General features: G+C 39.6%; 1 protein-coding gene and 1 long non-coding RNA gene across 2 annotated transcripts in view; one reads left to right on the top strand and one right to left on the bottom strand.

The window, feature by feature from the left end:
* LOC129137322 (uncharacterized) overlaps positions 1 to 26,549 on the bottom strand; it is a 323,240-nt gene that overhangs the window by 106,756 nt on the left and 189,935 nt on the right. The window lies entirely within an intron of this gene.
* Positions 21,854 to 22,316, top strand: LOC107972317 (cytochrome c-like). The gene has a single exon (XM_054668335.2). The coding sequence runs from the start codon at positions 21,854 to 21,856 to the stop codon at positions 22,160 to 22,162; it is 309 nt and encodes a 102-aa protein (XP_054524310.1). The 3' UTR covers positions 22,163 to 22,316.

The following is a 26,549-nucleotide window of genomic DNA, read 5'->3' as shown; positions in this document are numbered from 1 at the left end:
TCACTCATAAGAATCAAGGAAAGGACTTTAATGCAGGATTGGTTTGAGCCCATCAGGAACCCTCTTGGAGTTAACTGGGGAACTCTGATCTCAAAGTCAGCATAGACTAAGTTGTGTCATAATAACAAATAATCCCCATACTTCAGAAGCTTAAACAATAGGAGCGTACTTCTCACTCACGCAGCAAGGGGAAAAAGGTGGCTCTGTTGTCCACCATCATTGTCCTCTCTCTAGGACTCAGGCTGATGGAGCCCCCACACTATCAAACATTGTCCATCATGGTGGTGGAAAGGGGACTCTTACACTAGTAATCTAATGCCTTAATTAGGAGCAACACAAGACTCTACACCTCACAGCTCATTGGCCAGAACTGGCCACATGGCTCCAACCCAAGAGGGCCAAGAACAGCCATCCTACCATGCACCTAGAAGACTGCAGAACCAGAAACAGTCAGTGTGCAGCATTGCTGGCTACTGTATCAATACAATGTCCTTTCCCATGTCCAGGGAACACAGACTGGGACCTGGGAATATGAGCAGAGTGGAAGATGGGGATCATCAGACTACTTGGTCAGCAAATCCAGAGAGATTGCAGCAGTTAGGCCTGAACCTGCACCCACGTGGTCAGGAGAGTACCTTTTAGAACAGTAGTGCTCAATCTTTTTGGCACCAGGGACTGGTTTCATGGAAGACAATTTTTCCATGGATGGGTGGGGAGAAGGGGGTATGGTTTCAGGATGAAACTGTTCCACCTCAGATCATCAGGCATTAGACTCTCATAAGGAGCATGCAACCTAGATCCCTCGCACACGCAGTTCACAATAGGGTTCACGCTCCTTTGAGAATCTAATGCCGCCACTAATCTGACAGGGGGCAGAGCCTAGGTGATAATGTGAGTGATGAGGAGTGGCTGTAAATACAGATGAAGCTTCTTTCACTCACCAGCCACTCACCTCCCACAGTGTGGCCTGGTTCCTAACAGGCCATGGACTGGTACCAGTCCTCGGCAAGGGGATTGGGGACCCCTGTTTTAGAAGCCTGGGAATGTGGAAGTGTGGTCAAAGATGTCACTTGCCAGCATTTCAGTGTTTTAGAGCTATCGTTAAGAAACATTTTAGATCATAATATCCTTTGAAAAAAGTTTTTGGAGAATGGACCACCAATGTGTATTCACATATCTGTAAATTCCATACATGTACTACTATGCTAATACATTATGTACATTACTAAACATACAAAAACAGACATTGAAAATATGAGAAAAATAAGGCCAGGAGTGGTGGTTTACACGTAATCCTAGCATTTTGGGAGGCTGAGGCAGGTGGATCACCTGAGGTCAGGAGTCGGAGACCAGCCTGACCAATATGGTGAAACCCTGTCTCTACTGAAAAAAAAAAAAAAAATACAAAAATTAGCCTGGCATGGTGGCACACACCTGTAGTTCCAGCTACTCAGGAGGCTAAGGCAGGAGAATTGTTTGAATCTGGGAGGCAGACGTTGCAGTGAGCTGAGATCACACCACTGCACTCCAGCCTGGATGACAGAGCAAGACTCTGTCTCAAAAAATAAAAACTGAAAAAAAAAAAAGATAAGATGAGAGAAATACATGTATGCTCTAATATGCTTCCCGTTCAATATCACACCTTCCCTGGGATGTCTGCACCCTGTTTTGGAGAACTTCTCCCTTAAATGACCACAAGGCTTAAGTCTCACTCTTAGGAACAAGAGATCAATCAAAAAGGGATATGTATTTATTTTTAAATGTCCATGTTTCTAGGAGTATATATTATGTACCTATTTAACTTAAAGACATAAAACATTCATTTTAGAAACATTTCAATATATTCTTCTGACCAAGAGCACATAAAATTATCTGTAATCCTAGATATAACCCCAAAATTATAAGTGTTAGTATCTTGGTACATTTCCTTTTTCTCTGCACAGCTATCCATATAGGTAAGTATCTTTAAAAAGAAATTATAATGAACACACTGTTTTATAATCTCCTTTTCCCACAGAACACATTGTGAACAATATATTACATATTCTTCTACATGATTTTTGTAAGTTTTATCATTTTCCTTATTTCAGTGGTAATATATGTTCATTGTGAGATCTTATTAAATGTGTACAAGCAAAGAGAAAAAATAAAAATTACCCACTTTCCATTACCCAGACATAGCCACTTTTAATATTTTGCTGTCAATGTTTTTTTTTTGTCCAATTTCTTTTCAATGCACTCACAGTCTTCCATTAATGGGACCACATTGTTCATACTCCTCTGAAACCTGTGTTATCATTTTATACGTATTGTAAACACCTTTCCTTGTCATACAATGCTCTTCTACAACAGCATTTGAGTAACTCTATATGACAGTGCTTCCAAAACTGATGATCTCTAAATATTATTATAAAACATTCTAATAGGCACATTGAGAAAAATACGTTTCATTGTAAAATAAGTTAGGAAAATGCTGCCTGTTTGAACCATTATCATGCGCATTAGCTATTAAAGTCTGAAAACCCTACAACTAAAAAAAATTGACTTTGTTTAACATGGGTTTTCTCAAATTTATTTGAGCACAATTTACTTTTTTGAGGCACTTCAAACAACATACTGCAGAGGCATGTTAATTACTGTATATCGAGTCCTGTCTTCTTTAACATTAGTTGTCATAATTTTTACCTACAAATATCAGCATTGTAATGAGTATTTTTGTCTCTGTCTTACACCCTTCATATATAATTATTATTTTACCTTAAGTTCTGGATACATATGCAGAACGTGCAGGTTTGTTACATAGGTATACATGTGCCATGATGGTTTGCTACATCTATCAACCCGTCATCTAGGTTTTAAGCCCTGCATGCATTAGGTGTTTGTCCTAATGCATGCGGAGCTAATGCTAATGCTCTCCCTAATGCATGCGGGGCTAATGTCCTAATGCTCTCCCTCCCCTTCCCCGCAATCTGCCAACAGGCCCCCATGTGTGATGTTCCCCTCCCTGTGTCCATGTGTTCTCATTGTTCAACTCCCACTTATGAGTGAGAACATGTGGTGTTTGGTTTTCTGTTCCTGTGTTTAGTTTGCTGAGAATGATGGTTTCCAGCTTCATCCATGTCCCTACAAAGGACATGAACTCATTCTTTTTTATGGCTGCATAGTATTCTATATACCCTTCATGTATTCTAAGATAAATTTAATAAAGCAGAATTGTCAGCTGAAAGATGAATGTAGATTTTGAAGGTTTCTCTCCTAACAAATTGCTTTCCAGAAATGTTAAACTTATTTATACTTCTCCTGGGAGGACATAAGAGTACTCATTTTCATACAACCATGCCAGCACTGGGTATTATTATTCTAACAATAAGTAAACACATAAATAACAGGTCTTCCTATTTCAAAAGCAATTAATATTTGTTGTCTAAAAATTTAAATTTAATATATTTAAAAAACAGAAAAATAATACATAATTCCACAACTCAAATATAACAACTACCTACATGGGAGGCAGTATATGATCATGGATGTTTTGTTATTTTTGAGAACATCTAATTACGCAAATTCTATATCATGCCATTTTACACTTAATGTTATCTAATTGTTTCAGTTTGCTGTGTGTGTGTATTTTTTTGTTTGTTTGTTTGTTTTTTGAGACAGACTCTCACTCTGTCGCCCAGGCTGGAGAGCAGTGGTGCAATCTCGGCTCACTGCAACCTCTGCCTCCAGGGTTCAAGCAATTCTCCTGCCTCAGCCTCCTGAGTAGCTAGGATTACATGTGTGCACCACCACGTCTGGCTAATTTTTGTGTTTTTGATAGAAATAGGGTTTCACCATATTGGACAGGCTGGTCTCTAACTCCTGACCTCAAGTGATCTGCCTGCCTTGGCCCCCCAAAGCGCTGGGATTACAGGTGTGAGCCACTGTGCCCGGCCTGCATTTCTTTTAATTATAGCAAAGACTGAGCAGTTTTTCATGTTTATTATCTCAGTGTTTTTTTAAGGCAATTGTTTATGCATGTCTTATGCTCATTTTTCTGTTGAAGTCTTTGTATTTTTCTTGTAGTTTTGAGATGCTTTCTATATATTGAGGAACTTAACTATTTTTCATGTATGATGCAAATATTTTCCCAAATTACTGTTTTTTCGATTTTGCTTATGTGATTTTTTAAATACCAAGTTCCTGATTGTTATGTAGCTAGATCTGCACAAGTTTTGTTTTTTTTCTTTTGGTGTTGGTCTTTCAAGTAGGGATTAGAAATTCCTCCTATACTTCAAGATTATATTATTTTCTTCCGGTGTTGGTAGTTTTCTAAAAATATTTACATCTCCAATCCAGCAGAAGAAACAGAAAGCAGGTGCCATACCCAGGAAGACGGGGTCCCTGCATGCTATTTCATTTATATTTAAGCCTTCCCCATATGTTTTAACCTATCAGGCTGTGTGCAAACATCCCTCAGATCCTCATCTGTAAAATTCTATATCATGCCATTTTACACTTAATGTTATCTAATTGCTTCAGTTTGCTGTGTTTTGTTTTTTTTTAAGACAGACTCTCTGTCGCCCAGGCTGGAGAGCAGTCTTCTTTCCCTTTTGTGGTCACCACAAATTTAAAAGTATACCATGTCTTGGCCGGGTGTGTTGACTCATGCCTGTAATCCCAGCATTTTGGAAGGCCGAGGCGGGTGGATCACTTGAGGTCAGGAGTTTGAGAAAAGCCTGGCCAACATGGTGAAACCCTGTCTGTACTAAAAATACAAAAATTAGCCGGGGGTGGTGGGAGGCACCTGTAATCCCAGCTACTTGGGAGGCTGAGGCAGGAGGCCACCTGAACCTGGGAGGTGGAGGTTGCAGTGAACAGAGATCTTGCCACTGCACTCCAGCCTGGGTAACAGAGTGAGAGACCATCTCAAAGAAACAAACAAACAAAAAGTACACTGTGTCCTCCTCTTTGTCATGTTTGCATCCAAATTCCAGTAGCATGCTGATTGTGGCATGTTCTTTTTGCCAGCAAGTTCTGTCCCTCTAACTCTATTGATTCAAACTTTTATTTTTAATGACAAAATAGTATATACTAATTATTCTCAAGTACATATACCCATTACAAAAATCTCTTACCAAATATCTTTTCATATTCCTATTATTCAATCTATTTCCTTACTCTGTTAAAATAGATTTGTGCTGATTAGCACTACCCATCAAATGATGTCTGATATAGCAAAGATAGTTTGTGGGGAAATTTTCAGGAGGGTTGGAAGGGAGGTAGAATGGTAATTTTAGCTTTAAATGGAAAAGTGTGCTGGTTTGGGTTTGTTTTTGGTTTTGTTTTTTTTAAAAAAAAAGAGTTCTGGGGAAGAGAACTGAAGAATGGAAGAGAAGACACAATAAAAATATAATAATAACAGGGCCCTTTTTTCACAGAGCCAAATCAAAATAGACTGAAACCATGAAAGAACAATATAAATTATAATTGGAAAAAATATAGAAATGAGATGATTGGACTAAAGGAAGATTTTAGCAGAAAGCTGATAGACTTAGATCAGAATATAACAAGAGTTTAAAATTTTTAAAAAATCATCTCAGAAGTGAAGTCTAAATAAGAAGAAATGTAAGAGTCAAAATTGTATGTGAATTTATTATTTGACTCAGCAATCCCATTTCTAGGAATCTATTTCAAATATACACAGACAAAAGCATGAAAAGGACATAACACAAAGCTATTCATTGCAGCATGATTTGTCATAGACAAAGACTGGAAAAAACCCAAGTGCCCAACAGTAGGGGGCTGGGTTCCGTAACAATGATGTATCAACACACAACGAGATGCTATGAAGCTCTGGAAAAAATATGAAATATCTATACATACTGCTATGTAATCATCTCTAGGATATATTGTTAAGCAAAGCAAAAACAAGAAACTGTATCTGTGTGTGTGTGTGTTCACGCGTGTGTGCGTGCACACGTGCGTGTGTGCAAGTGTGTGTGTGTAAGTATAAACCAAAACTCATTGTTTAAACAGTGAGAAGAGAATGGAGGAGACAGGAGTAGAAAACAGACCTCTCCAAATATATGATGATCTGTATATTTGACTTTGAAACTGTGTATTTTTTTAAAAAAAAAAGCAATCTCTAAAATTCATTTGAATATAGATGAAACAAGATTGGCTATTAGTTATTCATTGTGGAAACTATGTAATAGGTACGTGGGACTTTTATAAATTTTTTGTATGTATTTGGGGAAAAGTTTACAATAAAGAGGTTTGTTTTTTTAAGATGCTATCATGGCCAGACCACCTAATTCTGCCCATAAACCATCACTTTTCCCCATTACGACCTAAACGAATATGTATGCACAGAAAAATGAACAGAAAATTCAAGGAAAATGGCAATCCATTGTTTGATCTGGCTTTGATCCTAAATCTCAATGCAGAAGTTGGGTAAAACGAGCCGAACCATATGGCTTAGAAGGCTGGAGCCGTAAGGGGCTCTCTTTCTCTCCCTGCATATCTGATGCTACCTCTGCACAGAATGTCCAATCCACTACAGCCTAAGGAAAGAATTTTCATTTCCCAAGACTCCATGTGCTATAAAGCACATCCAAATCCATTTTCTGAAATCTAACTAACTTCCCTGAGAAGGAATGGAAATAGAACTGGAGAGAAAGGGAGTAGGGTGAGCAGAGAAGAGCTTTGAATCTTTTGCATCCTTTAAACTCCCAACACTCAAATCTTCCTCTAAGCTTTGCTTCTGCTACAGAGGCCAACAATGCGATTGGAATTCAGGATCAACTCTTTCCTTGCTGCTATGCCCCACCCCCAAAGGCTTTATATCATAGGCTTCATGATACTTCACTAGGTTTGTCCCATTGCAATTTAACTTACTGAAATTCTTCAAAGTTTTTTAACCTAGGCATGTCCTCGTTTTCTGGTTTCCAATATGAATAGGGTTTTTCATTTTTAAAAAATGAACATTTCAATAGCACATCCAAATATACTATGGCATACTATTTTGGAAAAGGGGAGATTAGGCGTGACTAGTTGCTAAGGATGCCATGGCAATGTACTACAGACAGAGTGGCTTAAGGATCAGAAATTTATTTGCTCACTGTTTTGGAGACTAGAAGCCAGAGATCAAAGTGTTGGCAGGGTTGGTTTCTTCTGAGGCCACTCTCTGTGGCTTGTAGATGGCCTTCCTCTCCCTTTGTCTTCATGTGGTCTTCCCCCCTGTGTGTGTCTGTGTCCAAATTTCCTCTTTTTATAGGGACATAAATCGTATTGGATTGGGGCCCACCCTGAATACCTCATCTTAACTTCATTACCACTTCAATGACCTTATCTCTGCATCAACTCACATTCTGAGGTACTGGGGTTAAGACTTCAACATTATGAATTGGTTGGAAACAGAGGACACAATTTGGCTCACAACAGATGTCTTGGCTGAAATTACTAGCTTGGATCAGATGGCTTCAGAGACTGTGTGAAACGGGAATGACTTGAGTACACTGAAATGAACTTGAGAAAAAACCAATAAAGAAGAAGTTCAAGGAAAGAGTGGGATGTTCCTGGTGGAAGGAGGTGGTAGGAAATGAGATTTAGAGTGCAGATCAAGAAATTAACCATGTGACAAAAGAGGGAAAGGAAAAAAGTTTGAAAAAGGATATAGAATCTTTTGTATCCTTTTATGGCAGGAAGTCAGGAAATTTCTTGCTTGATGGCTCCTATTTTCTCTGCAAATTGGGAGGCAAGAACGTCAGCTCAAAGTGATGAGGAAGAATTAAAGAGATTAGAAATAGTCTGGAATAACTGCCATGGAGAATGAATGAGAGACGTATAAAGATTGCTACATCACAGAAATGGTCCTGAGAAAACCAGTAGGAAAAATACTTGATAGTCCCATATGAATGTTTTTTTAAATTCCTGATAGATGAAAGAGTTACATGTTTTGTAAACATATACAAAAATGTAAATATGTGTACATAAGAAAAGTATCAGACCTTGAGAAAGAGATCTTTCTAAGCATAATTATATTTTTAAGAAAACAAGGAAAAAATTAACAAATTTGACTACATAAAAATAAATATGTAATATCACTACTGGTCAAAAAATCACCAAAATACTAATGAGAAACATTTTTCATCTATAAAATTATAAAAATTAAAGAATGATAACATCTAGTGTTTGCAAGGATATGATCAAATGTGGGTTGCCACAGCAATTGAGAATATAAAAGCTTATATCACATTTCTAGATCCCAACTTGGCAATATCTATCAAGAACATCTAAAGACCATTTGACTTCTATTTCTAGAAAACTAAACTAAAGAAATAATCAGAAGTATGCACAGATTATTGTGTAAGAATATTCACTGGTAAATCATTTGTAATATCAAAAAAATTGGCAAAAATTCCTACTTTTTAATGTAGAATTTGCAATTGGTTAAATAAATTTTGATGCCTCACACTATGGAATACTATTAGCTAATAAAAATCATCTTGTAAAATAAAAATTAATGGCATGGAAAAACGCTTGCAATGTAATGTTGGGCTAGCAATGAATGTGGGGTTGTACCCAGGAAAGATACAAAGTGCTACGTGCCTTAAATGAGAGGACCTGGGCCAGTTCAGAAGCCAGGATGGAGGAAACAGTGTAATAAAAGGAAATGGTTTGGAATTCTGGAGCCTGAGTCCGCTACAATCTCTGTGCACATAAAGGGTCAAGGAATAAAAGAAACAAACACAGGGAACTTCAGTGATTATGTCTTAAACATTCTACCATCTTTTGAAAATCCTTCGTATGTTTAGGGAATTTTCCACATTATAAACATTTCCTTCCCAATCCAGAAGCCTGGAACTAACTTTCCCAGCCTCCCTTCCAACGATGGCACAGACATGTGACCTAGGCTCTGCCAATCATACAGGCTCTCCTGAGATTTCAGTTTGAATGACAGCAACCTGGGGAGCAGATACCACATGGAAGTCATTTTCTGATGAGAATATTTAGGGATGCATTGGAGATGGGAGAGGCTGTTAGCATCTGCACTGAGCAGTGACAGCATTAAGTTTTCACTGGAGCAGTCTCACCAGGTAGAGACTTTGTTCCTGGCTGTTTCGAAGTTTGACTCAGCACCCTTGAAGACTCCATGAAGGAGCTATCTGATATCCTATTTAAAAGATCCCTTTTCTGCTCAAAGAACCTCAGGTGAATTAGTTCAGTCATCTGCAGCCAAGCACATTGACTAACTCAGACTTTACTATAGCTGCAGTGCCCACTATATTCTCAATACTTTAAATAATACTTTAAATACATTTATCTCATGGTATCCTCCCAACCATCCTGGCTCCTCAACCAGTAAGTGGAAGAGCTGAGAATAAATCCCCAGATCTGTGAAAACCCATTCTTTTTTTTTTTTTTTTTTTTTTTTTTGACGGAGTCTTGCTCTGTAGCCCAGGCTGGAGTGCAGTGGCGCAAGTAACTGGGACTACAGGCGCCCACCACCACGTCCGGCTAATTTTTTGTATTTTTAGTAGAGATGGGGTTTCACAGTGTCAGCCAGGATGGTCTTGATCTCCTGACCTCATGATCTGCCATCCTCGGCCTCCCAAAGTGCTGGGATTACAGGCGTGAGCCACCACGCCCGGCCCCAAAACCTATTCTTTACTCATGAGAAAGTTTCTATTCTTCTGCAACCCTTTATTTTCTATCTGTAGCACGTGCAGTTTGAGCTAGAAAGATCTCCGAGTTGCTTTTCATTTTAAGTAAGTGTATAGCTCCATGTCCCAGGAGATTTTGTCCCATCACTGTAAAGAATTCAAGAAATCCCTCTTGGATATCTGACCTGGTGCCCAGCTTTTTACCATCCTAAGGAGACACCAGCGGAACGAGATTGGGGAGAGCCCCGCAGGTGACCCAGAAGCTTGACCACAAAGCCCATCAGTATTTCCCAGTACTGGACAGACTCCACAGTTACTCTCAATAACCCTGTGTGCACATTCCGCCTCGCAAACACTTTCCAGATGAGCTTCCGGGGCTGGCTTTGACAGAGAAGCTGAAACAGAGGATTCCAATGTAAAAAGTGCAGAATTAGCATCGGGAAAACAGGCTATTCTCCCAACTCTGCTACTTACTGGATGACCCTAGGCAAGCCATATGACCTCTTCAATCCTCCGTGTCCTACCCTGAAAAACTGAGCATGGTAGGGCAGACCAAATGAGATAACACAAGTGGAAGTGATTTGAAAATTGAGAAGCATTGTACAAATGTGACGAGCTATCATTAATTTAGAGAGGAATCGAAGAATCTAAAACTGTCTTGCATTTGAATAGTGTTTCTTATTTTGCAACATGCTTTTCTCATTTTTGTCTTCACAGCCACCATGTGAGAAAGTAGGGCAGTTATTATTATCTCCATTTTTACAGATGAGGAACCAGAAGGAAAAGTGACAAAGCCAGCCCTAGAAGCCAGGCGTCCTGATTTCCAACCCCAGACTCACTCCAGTATATTTGTAGGTAATTGGTCCCTACCCACTGTGCAGATGACACAGGCAAAACAGTAGAGTACACCTGTCAGTCATAACGTTGAGAGCTGTCGCAGGGTTTGAGCTCATTGGAAGATATTTGGCCTGCAATGCTCACTTTGGACTAACAAGTGGGCTTTCTAGGAAAAAATAGAGAGTTACAGAGTTTCTCAATTGCAATGGAGGGCAGGTTAAAAACCAGAAATAGATAAATGTTAAATGCTGAAAGAGATTCAGTGTACATTTTTAGAGCATGTGCCCCAATCCCGTCATCTTCTTTCTGCCATCCTACAACTCGAGTCAGCATCAGCTGTGAGATCTGCACTCTGCATATCAACAGCGGCAGCATTAGACTATCCCTGGAGCCATCCTGCAGAAAATTAATGTCCAAGTAGGATGCTCAGGTTGAGGTTCACAGACAAATTTGTTTTTATCATCGCTATTGTAACAATTATGAAGAGTAAATTTCAGGTGCTTTGGCTTTTAAAGAGCACTTCTACACCTGCTGGAGTTTCAAAAATAAGCCTAGAAGGTAGATTGATACCATTCTTAGAAAGGACTTCCCAAAGAAGACGCGACTAACGAGGTTTTCTTATTTGAATCGTGAACAAACCCAGTCATCCTGTTATGTCACTGTGATAAATTGGATTATTGTCCAACATATCCTTCTGAGGCAGAATAGACTTCAGGCTTGGCCATTTGTTTATTTTACCCCACAGATTATGTGTGCTACTTCCAAGCCAAGGCCTGAAGAGGCACCATGTATTTCCACGTATCCTCTTCCTGCAACATGACCTACCACAAGAAGAGACGCCCGAGGAACTGGCTACTCCAAAGAGGATGAGGACACTTGGAGAAAGCCTGAACCCAAACTCCATCCTGCTGCTCAAAGCATGGAGCCCTACCTTGACCAAACTGCAGCCAAGCCATAGACCCATAAGCATGAAATAAATGCTGGATATTTTAAGCTTCTGCTTTAGGGATAGTTTGTTATGCAAAATATTGCTGCAAATAATTGACTGATGCAGTTGCTTTCACCAGAAGCAGTGATTGTAAATTATAGGGCCTATTTGTTTTGTTTTGTTTTGTTTTAAGATTCTTGATTTTTTTGCAGGTGGCAGGTAAGAATTTCTCTACAATATATGAAGCAAGAAATGTTCTATTTCTTTATCTCCCTGATGACATGTCCAAGACCCCTCAGTAGTAGACTCCCATCACAATATATGATCTCATAAAAAGTCTTGGACATATGTATCTCCAGACTCATGGAGGAAGGACCAAGGCAAGAGGGTCCTATTTTTGTCATTGCCCCTTCACTACTCTAGAATTTCATTGTATTCATTGCTACTGTAGGCAAGTTCAGAAATCACACTGATGAAATGGAGATATTACTTTTTACTGCTTGACACTATCCAGGATTTGACCAGGTTAGGCCAAGTTGAGAGTCCTTGGATGATATTGAGTCTGACATTAAGAATAATTTGGGCCAGCTGTGGTGGCTCATGCCTGTAATCTCAACATTTTAGGAGGTCAAGGCGGACAGGTCACTTGAGCCCTGGAGTTTGAGACCAGCCTGGGCAATATGGCGAAGCCCCATCTCTACAAAAAATACAATTATTAGCCGGGCACAGTGGCTCTTACCTGTGGTCCCAGCTACTCAGAAAGCTAAGGTGGGAGGATCACCTGAGCCCAGGGAGGTTGAGGTTGCAGTGAGCTATGATCACGCCACTGCACTCCAGCCTGGGTGACAGAGTGAGACCCTGTCTCAGAAAAACAAAAAAAGAATAGTTTGGGCCAGGCGCGGTGGCTCCCACCTGTAATCCCAGCACTTTGGGAGGCTGAGGCAGGTGCATCACTTGAGGTCAGTAATTTGAGACCAGCCTGGTCAACATGGTGAAATCCCATCTCTACTAAAAATACAAAAATTAGCAGGGCGTGGTGGCAAACTCCTGTAATCCCAGCTATTCGGGAGGTGGAGGCAGAAGTTGTAGTGAGCCCAGATTACACCACTGCACTTCAGCCTGGGCAACAGAGCAAGAATCTGTGTCAAAACAAAACAAAACAAAACAAAACAAAGAATAGTTTGATGGCCATATAGTTCACAGAGTTTATACTACGTCTAGATGATCTGAGGAATTCAAAGTCAGCTCTGTGTTTCTCCATTTGTTCAAGACTACTTGTATGCCTCTCTGAAAAAAAAATTTTTTTTTTTTGGAGACAGAGTCTAGCTCTGTTGCCCAGGCTGGAGTGCTGTGGTGCTATCTCGGCTCACCACAACCTCCACCTCCCAGGTTCAAGCAATTCTCCTGCCTCAGCCTCCCGAGTAGCTGAGACTATAGGCGAGCACCACCACACCCATCTAATTTTTGTATGTTTAGTAGAGACAGGGTTTCACCATGCTGGCCAGGATGGTCTCTATCTCTTGACCTCGTGATCCCCCGCCTTGGCCTCCCAAAGTGCTGGCATTAGAGGTGTGAGCCACCACACCCGACTAATTGTCTCTGAAAATTTTATATTTGTGTTTGTTGAGGTCCAGCATGTTTCGTTTCCTTTTTTAAATTTTAGATTCAGGGGTCCATGTGCAGGTCTGTTACATGAGTATATTGCAAAATGGTTAGGTTTGGGCTTTCAGAAAACCAATCAACCAAATAGTTAACATGGTACCCCATGAGTAGTTTTTCAACCCTGTCTCTCCTCCCTCCTCCCTCTTGGAGTTCCTAGTGTCTGTTATTTCCATCTTTGTGTCCATGTGTACTCATTGTTTAACTTCCCCTTGTAAGTGAGAACAAGTGGTATTTGATTTTCTGTCTCTGAGTTATTTCACTTAGGATAATGGCCTCTAGCTCCAACCATGTTTCTGCAAAGGGCATAATTTTATTCTTTTCTATAGCTCTGTAGTATTCAATGGTGTATAATGTGGTATATAACACATTTTCTTTATCCGATCAACCACTGATGGACACTTAGGTTGATTCCATGTCTTTGCTATCATGAATAGTGCTGCAATAAACATACAACTCCTGAAATGTTTCATTTTATTTTATTTTATTTTATTTTATTTTATTTTATTTCATTTTATTTTATTGAGATGGAGTCTTGCTCTGTCACCCAGGCTGGAGTGCAGTGGCACGATCTCAGCTCACTGCAACCTCCATCTCCTGGGTTCAAGCTATTCTCCTGCCTCAGCCTCCTAAGTAGCTAGGACTACAGGTGCCCCCCATCACACCCAGCTAATATTTGTATTTTAGTAAAGATGGGGTTTCACCATGTTGGCCAGGCTGGTCTGGAACTCCTGACCTCAAGTGATCTGCCCACCTCGGCCTCCCAAAGTGCTGGGATTACAGGTGTGAGCCACCGTGCCCAGGCCCTGGAGTGTTTCTTATCAAGTGTATGGCTGTCCCCATGGCCAAGCATAAATGTCAAGTTCTTTTGCATGCCTATAAATGTTCTTCATGATCTGACCCCTACCTACCTTAGTAGCCTCATTTCTCACTCTTTCCTGTGGCCACAGTATGTTTCATTCATCATGAACAACCTTAATATGCCTTATTCTATTGTTTGCCTTTTATTTTTATAGATGCCTTCCCCTTTGTTGGGATATGCATCTGGACATTCCCTTCTTATCTTCAAGATCTATTTCCAATAGCTCCTTCTTTTTAATAGGGCAAGGACTAAGATGAGGCAAGTGAGGTGTCCAAAGTGCTAATTTTGTGCCCCTCAGCACCTCCTTTGCCCTACCCCGCACCTAGCCCAGCTCTTTAATGCCTCCCCAGATATACTCCACTCCTTCCCCAAGAACAGTCTGTCATTCCTTCCTCATGAAAACTCTGTACCTTTCCTCATTATAGCATTGATTGCACTGGGTTGCTTTTTTCTTAGAACAGAGACTATATTTTATCATCTTTGTAACACCAGCACCATGACTGGCATTGTGTGTTTGATGAATAGTAAACTCATGGCTAATCTATATGAGCATTTCCTTTGTTCCAGGCATGATTCTATGCACTTTACTTGAGTGGACTTATTTAGCCCTCACAACAACCTATACAAATATTACTACCTCAGCTTTTATAGATAAAGAACAGACTAAAAAGCACTAGGTAAATCCCACAACATCGCACAATGAGAGTGGCAAAAATTGGGATTTGAACGTGGGTCCTTCTGATGCAGGACCCTGTGTGGATGACTGAACAACGTGACTATTCCCACTATATTACACTGGATAAGAATCAAGGAGCAAAAGACTGTTTCTCTTATGTTATTCGGAATCTAAGGCAATCACTACAAAAATTTCTGTCTCAAGGGCAGGGAGGCTTTATGAGATGGGATGACATTTTGGTCTATTGTGCCGGTGAACAAAGTCTCCAAATGCTGACTCCTTGTCCAGTCTCCAAAGGCTCCAGTATTGGGGGAGATGAACCTGAGTGCTGGTCTCAATCTAGAAATGTAAAAACAAAAGGTCCGAGCAATGCTTTAGACAGCATTGACCAAGGACAATTATTGTCCAAAGGGATTTGAACCCTATCGATCAGCCAGCCGGAAAATTCTGCCTTGTTGGCTGGATCATTTGCTAGTCAGAGGTTATAGAGACAACATTCTCCTCTGTCAGCCCAAATCCATCAGCCATGAGCAGGGAGCACCGGCAGCCAGTGTGGCTGCTTCCCGCTCTGCAGTGTTAACTTCTTACATAGGACAACTAACTCCCCATGCTTTTACATTCTCTGCTATTCACAGTGTCTACCTGAAAACAGATAGTTGTTTTCTAGGTCAAAAAATATTCCTCATCACCATACCAGTGGGAAATTGATGCCAAGCCAGAAGTCCCAATTCAAATGCTTGTCACATAAATGAGGGAACTTGGCTGAGTGAGGAGTAGGGTAAACTATAGGCCATATGCTTGTTGCTTGCTTGCCTGCCTGCCTGCTTCCTTCCTTCCTTCCTTCCTTCCTTCCTTTCTTTCTTTTTCTTTAATTTTGAGACAGAGTCTTGCTCTGTCACCCAGGCTGGAGTGCAGTCGTGTGATCTCGGCTCACTGCAACCTCCACCTTCCAGGTTCAAGTGATTCTCCTGCCTCAGCCTCCCTAGTAGCTGGGATTATAGGTGCATGCCACCACACCCGGCTAATTTTTTTTGTATTTTTAGTAGAGACAGGGTTTCACCGTATTAGCCAAGATGATCTTGATCTCCTGACCTCGTGATCTGCCTGCCTTGGCCTCCCAAAATGCTGGGATTACAGGCGTGAGCCACTGTGCCTGGCCCACATGCTTTATTAATCATACCTTTTTATTTTCTGTGTTTCTGATGCTTTGACAGCTCAGGTCTTGCTGACCCTGGAAAGACTGTCTCTCCCAGGTACTGTCAATTCCTAGAGATAGTAAATGACTCACCTGTGAGCTCCTTTTATATGCAAATTAACCAATCCAGAGTGGATACCCCCAGACATCTCCGTTGTACCCCGAACACCAGATCCTTTCACTCTGGGCCACTATTCCCTGCCCTGATCACCCCAGAGTCAAGCACTACACAACTAGGGACAACCCCTACACCCCAAAGCCCATTGAAAGTATTCCCACTAGCCAATTCTAAACCTGCTTACCCTGCCCTGCCTCACGTTTGACCAAGGAAACCTCAATAAAGATTCTTGCCTAAATTTTCCCTCACTCTTTCTACCTCCTGCCCAACCCTAGTGCCCCTGGGCTCAAGCGATCCTCCAGCCTCAGCCTCCAAGTAGCTGTGACTTCAGGCACAAACCCCACCCAGCCACAAACTGCATTTTCAATAGCAATCATCCCCAATCTGTTGGCCTTACCATATGTGAATAATAATAATCAAAACCTACATTTAAAAACATATGCCCACATAGAGGGAAAGAGTCCCTACTCGTTTCTTGATGATTACTGCCAGCCACGAACCAGCCCAATAATACATTCAGATTTTTTTTTTAATATAAAGTCTCACTCTGTCACCCAGGCTGGAGTGCAGTGGCACAATCTCAGCTCACTGCATCCTCACCTCCTGGGTTCAAGCCATCCTTCTGCCTCAGCCTCCTGAGTAGCTGGTATTACAGGAGCCCGCCCACCACCACGCCTGGCTAATTTTTGTATTTTTAGTAAAGACCAGGTTCCACCATGTTAGCAAGGCTGGTTTTGATTGCCTGACCTCAGGTGATCCGCCCACCAAGGCTTCCCAGAGTGCTGGGATTATGGGCATGAGCTACTGTGCCCAGCCCACACTCTGATTTTTTTTTTTTTTTTTTTTTTTTGCAACGGAGTTTCACTCTTGTCATTCAGGCTGAAGTGCAGCGGCATGATCTCAGCTCACTGCAAACTCCTCCTCCCAGGTTCAAGGAATTCTCCTGCCTCAGCCTCTTGAGTAGCTGGGATTACCGGTGCCCACCACCAGGCCTGGCTAATTTTTGTATTTTTGGTAGAGATGGGGTTTCACCCTGTTGGCCAGGCTGGTCTGGAACTCCTGACCTCAGATGATCCACCCTCCTCGGCATCCCAAAGTGCTAGGATTACAGACGTGAGCCACTACGCCCGGCCTGTGACTTTTTTTTTTTTTTTTAGAGAAGCTAGAAGCCTGGATTTTATTAGCCTCCGAAGGTTTAATGTTGATTTAAAATGTTGTGTTGTTCATGTGTGTACTGAAACACTGGAGAGCTAAGGAAAAAGAAATAGAAAATGGAACAGCCAAGCAGAGTTGCAGCAGAATATCACCTACATTTTCCCATGCCTACCCCACTGAAATTGGCCACACTAGCATAAACACATAGTTCTAGGTCTCAGGAACAATGTCTTTGATCATTACAAAAGGAAATACTTTTTGAGTTTTTCTAACCTGACTCCCAGCAAGAAATATATTTACATTACAACATACACATTTTTTTTCTTTTCTTTTTTTTTTTGAGACGGAGTCTCGCTCTGTCGCCCAGGCTGGAGTGCAGTGGCGCGATCTCGGCTCACTGCAACCTCCACCTCCCAGGTTCACACCATTCTTCTGCCTCAGCCTCCCGAGTAGCTGGGACTACAAGCGCCCACTACCATGCCCGACTAACTTTTGTATTTTAGTAGAGATGGGGTTTCACCATATTGGCCAGGATGGTCTCAATCTCCTGACCTCATGATCTGCCTGCCTCGGCCTCCCAAAGTGCTGGGATCATACACATTTTCATATTTATCTACCTGAAATAAAAATGTTATCCTTACTATACGTAATGTACTTTGACATTTTCTGTTCTATTTTATTCCATTTAATTTTTTAATGACACTGATCATTACTACTCCCTGCATTTATGTTACAACCTGTCAGTGGATATCAAGCCACAGCTTGGAAAAAAAAAAAACATCAATTCAGAGATTAGTGGTACCAGTTCATTATGTTATGGATAAGGAAACTGAGATTCACAGAGATTCACAGAATACTGTGAGTTGTCCAATATTACACAAGGCAAATGGTAGAGCCAAATCTAAAGCTAATTATCAAGTCAAGACCATTTCCCTAATGTACTTATATCCCTAAATGCATAGTATACATGTGTATAAGTAGGGGTTCAGTAAAGAAGCAGACTGCTAGCATACATACACATACGTATAGATTTGTATCTATGTCATATATGTTTGTGTATATGTATGAGGTGTATACATATAATATACATAAATTTGTTATAGAGATTTGACTTTACACAGGCTAAAATTAAGAGGTTAACTAGTTTCCGGAAAGCTATTGACTTCATATCTGATGCTGGAGCTTGAAGTTCACAAAGAACAGAAATAAACTAGAGCCCATGAGAACAGATTGCAGCCATATCTGTTCTTGTCATCGCTGACCTCAGTCATGTAGATGTCCTAGAGAGGATAAAGGAGGTGCTTTGTCATGGATTAGCACACATGTGGCCCACGAGTCAGAGAAGTTGAAGGAGGATCCAGAAGAAGGCCTTGACACTGCCTTGAGCCAAGGAGATGCACCAGCAGATCTGCAAAATCATTGCTGCTTCACTTCAGCCTCCAAATCTCCCATAGCAATCTCTCTGTGGCTCACGCTTTCTTTAGCAATTGAGAAAGCATGCTCATAGTTCAATTTTAAAAACCAAATATCTGTTGCTTCACTTGTTTTTTGTTTGTTTGTTTGTTTTCTTGAGCTGGAGTCTCGCTCTGTCCCCCAGGCTGGAGTGCAGAGGCATGATCTTGGCTCACTGCAAACTCCGTCTCCCTGGTTCAAGCTATTCTCCTGCCTCAGCCTCCCAAATAGCTAGGATTACAGGCATTCACCACCACGCCCAGCTAATTTTTGTATTTTTAGTACAGACAGGGTTTCGCCATTTTGGCCAGGCTGGTCTTGAACTCCTGACCTCAAGTGATTGTCCCGCCTCGGCCTCCCAAAGTGTTGGGATTACAGGTGTGAGCCATCGTGCCCGGCCTTATTGCTTCAATTATTAAAATCGAGAATACAGAATATCTATAGATGAGAAAAAATAGCACACTTTGATTTTATTCCTCTCCATTCTTTCTCGCAGTTTATTATCTGAAATTTTATTTTTTTTATTTTTATTATTTTTATTTCAGTAGGTTTTTGGGGAACAGGTGGTGTTTGGTTGCATGGATAAGTTCTTTAGTGGTGATTTCTGAGATTTGGTGCAGCCATCACCCAAGCGGTGTATACTGTACCCAATGTGTAGCCTTTTATCCCTCACCCCCTCCCACCCTTCCCGAGTCCCCAAAGTCCATTGTATCATTCTTATGCCTTTGCATCCCCATAGCTTAGCTCCCACTTATAAGTGAGAACATGTGATGTTTGGTTTTCCATTCCTGAGTTACTTCACTTAAAATAATGGTCTCCAATCCCATCCAGGTGCTGCAAATGCCATTATATCACTCCTTTTTATGGCTGAGTAGTATTCCATGATGTATGTATACCACATTTTCTTTATCCACTCATTGAGTGATGGCATTTGAGCTGGTTCCATATTTTTGCAATTGCAAATTGTGCTGCTGTAAACAAGAGTGTGCAAGTGTCTTTTTCATATAATGACTTCTCTTCCTCTGGCTAGATACCCAGTAGTGGAATTGCTGGATCAAATGGTAGTTCTACTTTTAGTTCCTTAAGGCGTCTCCACACTGTTTTCCATAGTGGTTGTACTAGTTTACATTCCTACCAGCAGTGTAGAAGTGTTCCCTTTTCACCACATCCACACCAATATCTATTTTTTTTTATTTTTTAAATTATGGCCATTCTTGAAGGAGAAAAGTGGTATTTACATTGTGGTTTTCATTTGCATTTCCCTGATAATTAGTGATGTTGAATAAAACCATTAATTAATTAATGCTTGTTGGCCATTTTTATATCTTCTTTTGATAATTGTCTCATGTCATCAGCCCACTTTTTGATGGGATTGTTTGTTTTTTCTTGCTGATTTGAGTTCCTCCAAGATTCTGGATATTAGTCCTTTGTTGGATGCGTAGTTTGTGAAGATTTTCTCCCACACTATGGGTTGTCTGTTTATGCTGCTGATTATTTCTTTTGCTGTACAGAAGCTTTTTTTTTTTTTTTTTTTTTTTTTTTTGAGACGGAGTCTCGCTCTGTCGCCCAGGCTGGAGTGCAGTGGCGCGATCTCGGCTCACTGCAAGCTCCGCCTCCCGGGTTCACGCCATTCTCCTGCCTCAGCCTCCCGAGTAGCTGGGACTACAGGCGCCCGCTACCGCGCCCGGCTAATTTTTTGTATTTTTAGTAGAGACGGGGTTTCACCGTGTTAGCCAGGATGGTCTCGATCTCCTGACCTCGTGATCCGCCCGCCTCGGCCTCCCAAAGTGCTGGGATTACAGGCGTGAGCCACCGCGCCCGGCCTGTACAGAAGCTTTTTAAGTTTAATTAAGTCCCGTCTAGTTATCTTTGTTTTTGTTGGATTTGCTTTTGGGTTCTTGGTCATGAAGTCTTTGCCTAAGCCAATGTCTAGAAGGATTTTTCCAATGTTATCTTCTAGAATTTTTATGGTTTCAGGTCTTAGATTTAAGTCTTTGATCTATCTTTAGTTGGTTTTTACATAAGGTGAGAGGTGAGGACCCAGTTTCATTCCTCTACATGCGGCTTGCTAATTATCTCAGCATCGTCTGTTGAATAGGATGTCCTTTCCCTGTTTTATGTTTTTGTTTGCTTCGTCGAAGATCAGTTGGCTGTAAGTATTTGGCTTTATTTCTGGGTTCTCTATTTGGTTCCACTGGTCTATGTGCCTATTTTAATAACAGCACCACGGTATTTTAGTGACTATGGCCTTATGGTATAGTTTGAAATCAGGTAATGTGATGCCTTCAAATTTGTTCTTTTGGCTTAGTCTTGCTTTCGCTATGCAGGCTCTTTTTTGGTTCCATATTAATTTTAGGACTGTTTTTTCTAGTTCTGTAAAGAATGATGATGGTATCTTGATGAGAATTGCATTGAATTTGTACACTGCTTTTGGCAGTATGATCATTTTCACAATATTGATTCTCCCCATCCATGAGCGTGGGATGTGTTTCCATTTGTTTGTGTCATCTATGATTTCTTTCAGCAGTGTTTTGTAATTTTCCTTGTAGAGGTCTTTCACCTCCTTGGTTAGGCATATTCCTAAGTATTTTATTTATTTATTTATTTATTTATTTGCTTATTTACTTATTTATTTATTTTTGCAGCTATTGTAAAGAGGATTGAGTTTTTGGTTTCATTCTCAGCTTCGTCCCTATTGGTGTATAGCAGTGCTACTGATTTGTGTACATTGATTTTGTATCCTGAAACTTTACTGAATTCATTTATGAATTCTAGGAACTTATTGGATGAGCCTTTAGGGTTTTCTAAACTCAAGTTTGTATTTTCATAATGTTACTCCTTTATCATGGGAATCTTTCAAGTTTATTCACATTTGCATCCTGCTAAATGACAATCCTATGTCTTCACTCTATGTTCAATTGATTCCATCACTTTCTGGCAGTCATTTAGGCCTCAAGTTTTCTTTTCTAAGATTTATTCATTTTAAATTAATCTATACACTGAACAACAAATTCTTTGTAGAGTTTGTTTGTTGGTTTGCTTTTAGTAAGATACTTCTAAGGCCTTGCATATTTGGAAATTGTCTTTCTATTGCTTTCAAATTTAAATAGCAAATTTACTTTTGAGTTACAACCTTTTCTCCTCAAAATTGTATATGGGCAGTTTCCTCCAGGATATACTGTGAAATGAAAAAGCCAGGTAGAGAAATGTGTCTATATCATACCACCATTTCTCTAAAAAAAAGGGGGAGATACGAGAGACTGGAGACGTCCAGCTTCAGAGCAGGAACCTTAGTTGTGCCAGCGACGAAAAACAGAACTAAATATGGGTGATGTTGAGAAAAGCAAGAAGATTTTTGTTCAGAAGTGTGCCCAGTGCCACACCGTGGAAAAGGGAGGCAAGCATAAGACAGGGCCTAATCTCTTCAGGTGGAAGACAGGTCAGGCCATTGGATTCTCTTACACAGACACCAGTAAGAACAAAGGCATCACCTGGGGAGAGGATACACTGATGGAGTATTTGGAGAATCCCAAGAAGTACATCCCTGGAACAAAAATGATCTTTGCCGGCATTAAGAAGGAGGCAGAAAGGGCAGACTTTATAGCTTATCTCAAAAAAGCTACTAATGAGTAATAATTGGCCACTGCCTTATTTATTACAACACAGAAATGTCTCGTGACTTTTTTATGTGTACCATACTTTAATAGATCTCATACACCAGAATTCCGATCATGAATGACTGACAGAATATTTTGTTGGGCAGTCCTGATTTAAAACTAAGACTGGGTTGTGGTTAAACGAATATGTTCAGTTTTTGAATTGTAATTCCAATTCAGTAAATGCTATCACTGTTTACCCCTTCTAAAGATAGAACTAGACTTTGCTAGTAATGTTCAACTTTTCGCAAAGATGGTGAGTGCCATCTTAAAACTGACTGGAGGTTGGTTTTATATTTAGATTTATATAACTGGTTATGTGAATATATTTAAATACTAGGGAAATTCCTTCACTGGCTCAGAACCAAGCAAAATTCACCTGTGTTTTGTGTTCATTTGCCTCTTAAAGGCAAGGGTTGAAGATAAATAAGGTAGCAATGTCTACTTTATATTTTTGGGCTTAACTGTGCCAATCTAATTAGAATTCCCTGTATTTAAAATAGTTCCTTTTATTTATTGAAAGGCATTTTAGTGTGGTTTATGTGTAATATCAAAGATTATTTAACACTTCTCACATTTTATAGATCTGTAAGGTCACACGCATTTAAAATAGTAGCAAGTTAAACTTCACTCTTGAATTCTTTACAATCTAAGTCAAACTAAGTTATAATTTAGGGTTGTCTTTAAACAGCCATTCAGAAACATAAAACTGTAGAACTGCTGTGTGTGATCAGGAATGGTGCTTTTGCCAACTTAAAAGGATTAAAGTAGAGGCGATATACACAAATTTTAAGATTATGTGTGATCATAAGACTTAAGATAATTAAAAAGAAAACCACAGGGGAAAGAAAAGAAAAGAGGAGATACACACATGTACACAATATATCTAATTAACATGTTAAAGACATATATGTTATAATATGTTAAACTGTGTTAATTAATATAATGTGTTAATATACTATTACATGTTGTATACTGAATAATATTAAATTAGCATATGTTAATGTTATCACACAGTAATATATTGTTTTATACATTTATTGTTATACATTATAGCATATTATATTATTGTATGTTAAATGTATGAAATTAACATATATGTTAAAAACAGAATAAACCTTAACACTTAAAATGCTTAAATTAAAAAAGAGAGGAAATATTTTGAAAGATTCGGGGGTTGAAAACAGACTCCTTTGAATGGACCTGGTATTATAGCTCTGTCTTTGAAGCTATGTTTGTACTTTACATAATCATAAAACAAAATTAAATAAAGAAAAATACAATCCCCAGACTACAAAAGTACATTTAAACAGATGAGCCAAGTTGTGAACTCAGTCGGTAACCTAACCTCACCGCAAAGGAAATAGCCCAAGTGGCTCTAAAACATAGTAATTTAACTCTGCGTCTCTAATGGAATAGATCCTAAGAACAAAAGAAAAGGCAAAGAAAGTCTTAAATTGTTTCCAGTAATAGCACAGCATTGTAGGTGATAGTGTTGATACTGTTATTGTAAGATAATAAATCAAATGAGTAATTACATCGGTGTCATCAAGAACTGAGATTTGGGGCTTGGTGGGAAGGAGATACAGACATGAAATTGATGAGGTCAAATAAAATCCCTTAAGCCTGATTTTGAATTGGATATAAACTTAGGATGTACTGTATCTAAAAAAATACATATGTCCTAGCCCTGTCCACCAAAGAGTCCTAGAAATAATAACTAACTCAGGGCACGGGGCATCCCGGGTACCCAGATCGTAGTCTTTCTTCCCACGAAAAAGAACCAAAGATCTTTGATCTTCGGAGAAAGGGTTGATTCTGTATCTGAGGGAGGAAACGTATAAGTCTGAAAACATCCTGTTGTACAAGAAAGCTATCATAGACAACTAAATTAATCCTTCATTGTTTTTCGGCACTTAATCTGAGGTCAGCCTTCATTTCTTACTTTGCAGATAGTTTATTTCCCCATCCTGCTTGACAGTTGAAGTATTCTTTATCTTTCAGGTTATATCTAGGAGTTGGGCTCTTCATAATTTTTCTGCTGTCTGAATGGGTCTTTTATTTTTGCTAGTGGAATGTATGTAGAATGTTACTAATGCTCCTCATTTCATGATAGACCTTCATTGTTTGTGTGGTTCTTACATTATATGTTTATTTCTTGCCTTTTATTCTATATACTCTTCAATTCCTCTCTACGTCTTCCTGCCTTTGGCAACTATTTGAAGGTGTTAGATGTGTGCTCTTCTATTTTCTATGTCCTTGTAAAACTAGTAGTGTTGTTTTATGCATACATATTTTTAATTCACATAAATAGCATCACGCTGTGGACCTCATTTGATTCTTACATTTTTACACTCAACTACACATTGCTCTGGGTGCATTTCACCTGTTGCTTCTGACCTGAATATTATTACACGGTGTGCATACCATGCCTTTTGCTTATCCATGTCTCGTTGATTGAACCTAGATTCACTTAATCATAGCCTTTAAATCTCCACTACCACAAACAACACTTTGATGAACGTTCTCAGAGTTGTCACCTTAAAAACCTGTGTGACTGACAACTTCTCTGCAAAAACATCTGGAAGTGAGAATTTTTGATCATAAGAGACCTGTATATTTAATGACGATGTATCACTGGTGTGTTCTCAATGGCTGTGCCAGTACAGTATTCACAGCAATGCATGAGGGTTATAGTGTCCCCATCTCTGACAAGTCTTTTTCAATCTTACATCCTGACTGTGCTCTATGCAATCTTCTATATTTTTTGAATATTTATTTACCTCTTTTGTTTGTGTCTTTTCTTTGATAATTGAAAATTATTCAACAGCTGAAAGTAAGTTATTTGTCCCCTGTAGTTATCAACTTTCATTTAATATTCTTACTATTTTATTTTGTTTTCAGTTCTTAATCCTTATCATTTTTTCTAAGAACTAGAAAGCTTCTAAAATGTGTTCTTTTTATTTTCAATTAAATTTCCCTCTCTGTCAGTTCTATACTTTACTGTTTCTAATATACTATTTAAAAATATATCCTATCAAAATGTAAATTGGTACAGCCATTATGGAAAACAATATGGAGGTCCCTCAAAAAATTAAAAATAGAACTACCATATGATCACGCAATCCCACGTCTGGGTATATATCCAAAGGAAACACTGGTCATTAGAGAAATGCAAATCAAAACCACAATGAGATACCATCTCACGCCAGTTAGAATGGCAATCATTAAAAAGTCAGGAAACAACAGATGCTAGAGAGGATGTGGAGAAATAGGAACGCTTTTACACTGTTGGTGGGAGTGTAAATTAGTTCAACCATTATGGAAGACAGTGTGGTGATTCCTCAAGGATCTAGAACCAGAAATGCCATTTAACCCAGCAATCCCATTACTGGGTATATACCCAAAGGATTATAAATCATTCTACTATAAAGACACATGCACATGTATGTTTATTGCAGCACCGTTCACAATAGCAAAGACTTGGAACCAACCCAAATGCACATTAATGGTAGGCTGGATAAAGAAAATGTGGCACATACACACCATGGAATACTACACAGCCATAAAAAAGGATGAGTTCATGTCCTTTGCAGGGACATGGATGAATCTGGAAACCATCATTCTCAGCAAACTAACACAGGAAGAGAAAACCATACACCACAAGTTCTCACTCACAAGCGGGAGTTGAACGATGAAAACACATGGACACAGGGAGGGGAACATCACACACTGGGGCCTGTCAGGGGGTGGAGGGCTAGGGGAGGGATAAAATTAGAAGAAATACCTAATGTAGATGACAGGTTGATGGGTGCAGCAAACCACCATGGCACGCATATACCTATGTAACAAACCTGCACATTCGGCACATGTATCCCAGAACTTAAAGTATAATTTAAAAAAAAATGAAGTCAGTATCTCAATGAGATATCTACATTCCCATCTTCATTGCTACATTATTCACAATAGCCAAGATATAGAAAAAACCTCCATGCCCATCATTGAATAGGAAAATGCAGTAAGTATATATATGTAATATATGTAGTGGATTATTATTCACAGAAAGACAAATACTGCGTGATCTCAGTTATAGGTGGAATCTAAAAAAGTCAAACTCATAAAAGCAGAGATTAGAATGGTGGTTGCCAGGGGCTAAGGAGTTGGGGAAATGGGGAGATGCTTGTCAAAGAGTACAAAGTTTCAGTTATGCAGAAAAGTCCTGAGAATCGAATGTACAGTATTGTTACCATAGTTAATAATACTCTATTGCACACTTAAAATATGCTGACAAAGTAGATCTTAAGTGTTCTCAACACAGGGGGAAAAAAGACAACTATGTGAGGCGATGAATATGTTAACTAGAT

This window comes from Pan troglodytes, chromosome 18 (assembly GCF_028858775.2).
Source record: "Pan troglodytes isolate AG18354 chromosome 18, NHGRI_mPanTro3-v2.0_pri, whole genome shotgun sequence".
NCBI classification, from domain to species: Eukaryota; Metazoa; Chordata; class Mammalia; order Primates; family Hominidae; genus Pan; species Pan troglodytes.
The sequence above is the reverse complement of the archived record's forward strand: the minus strand, read 5'-3'. Positions and strand labels throughout refer to the sequence as shown.

What these genes read in the sequence shown, in the direction of transcription:
- LOC107972317 (XM_054668335.2), top strand. Translation starts at nt 21,854, where the DNA reads ATGGGTGATGTTGAGAAAAGCAAGAAGATTTTTGTTCAGAAGTGTGCC.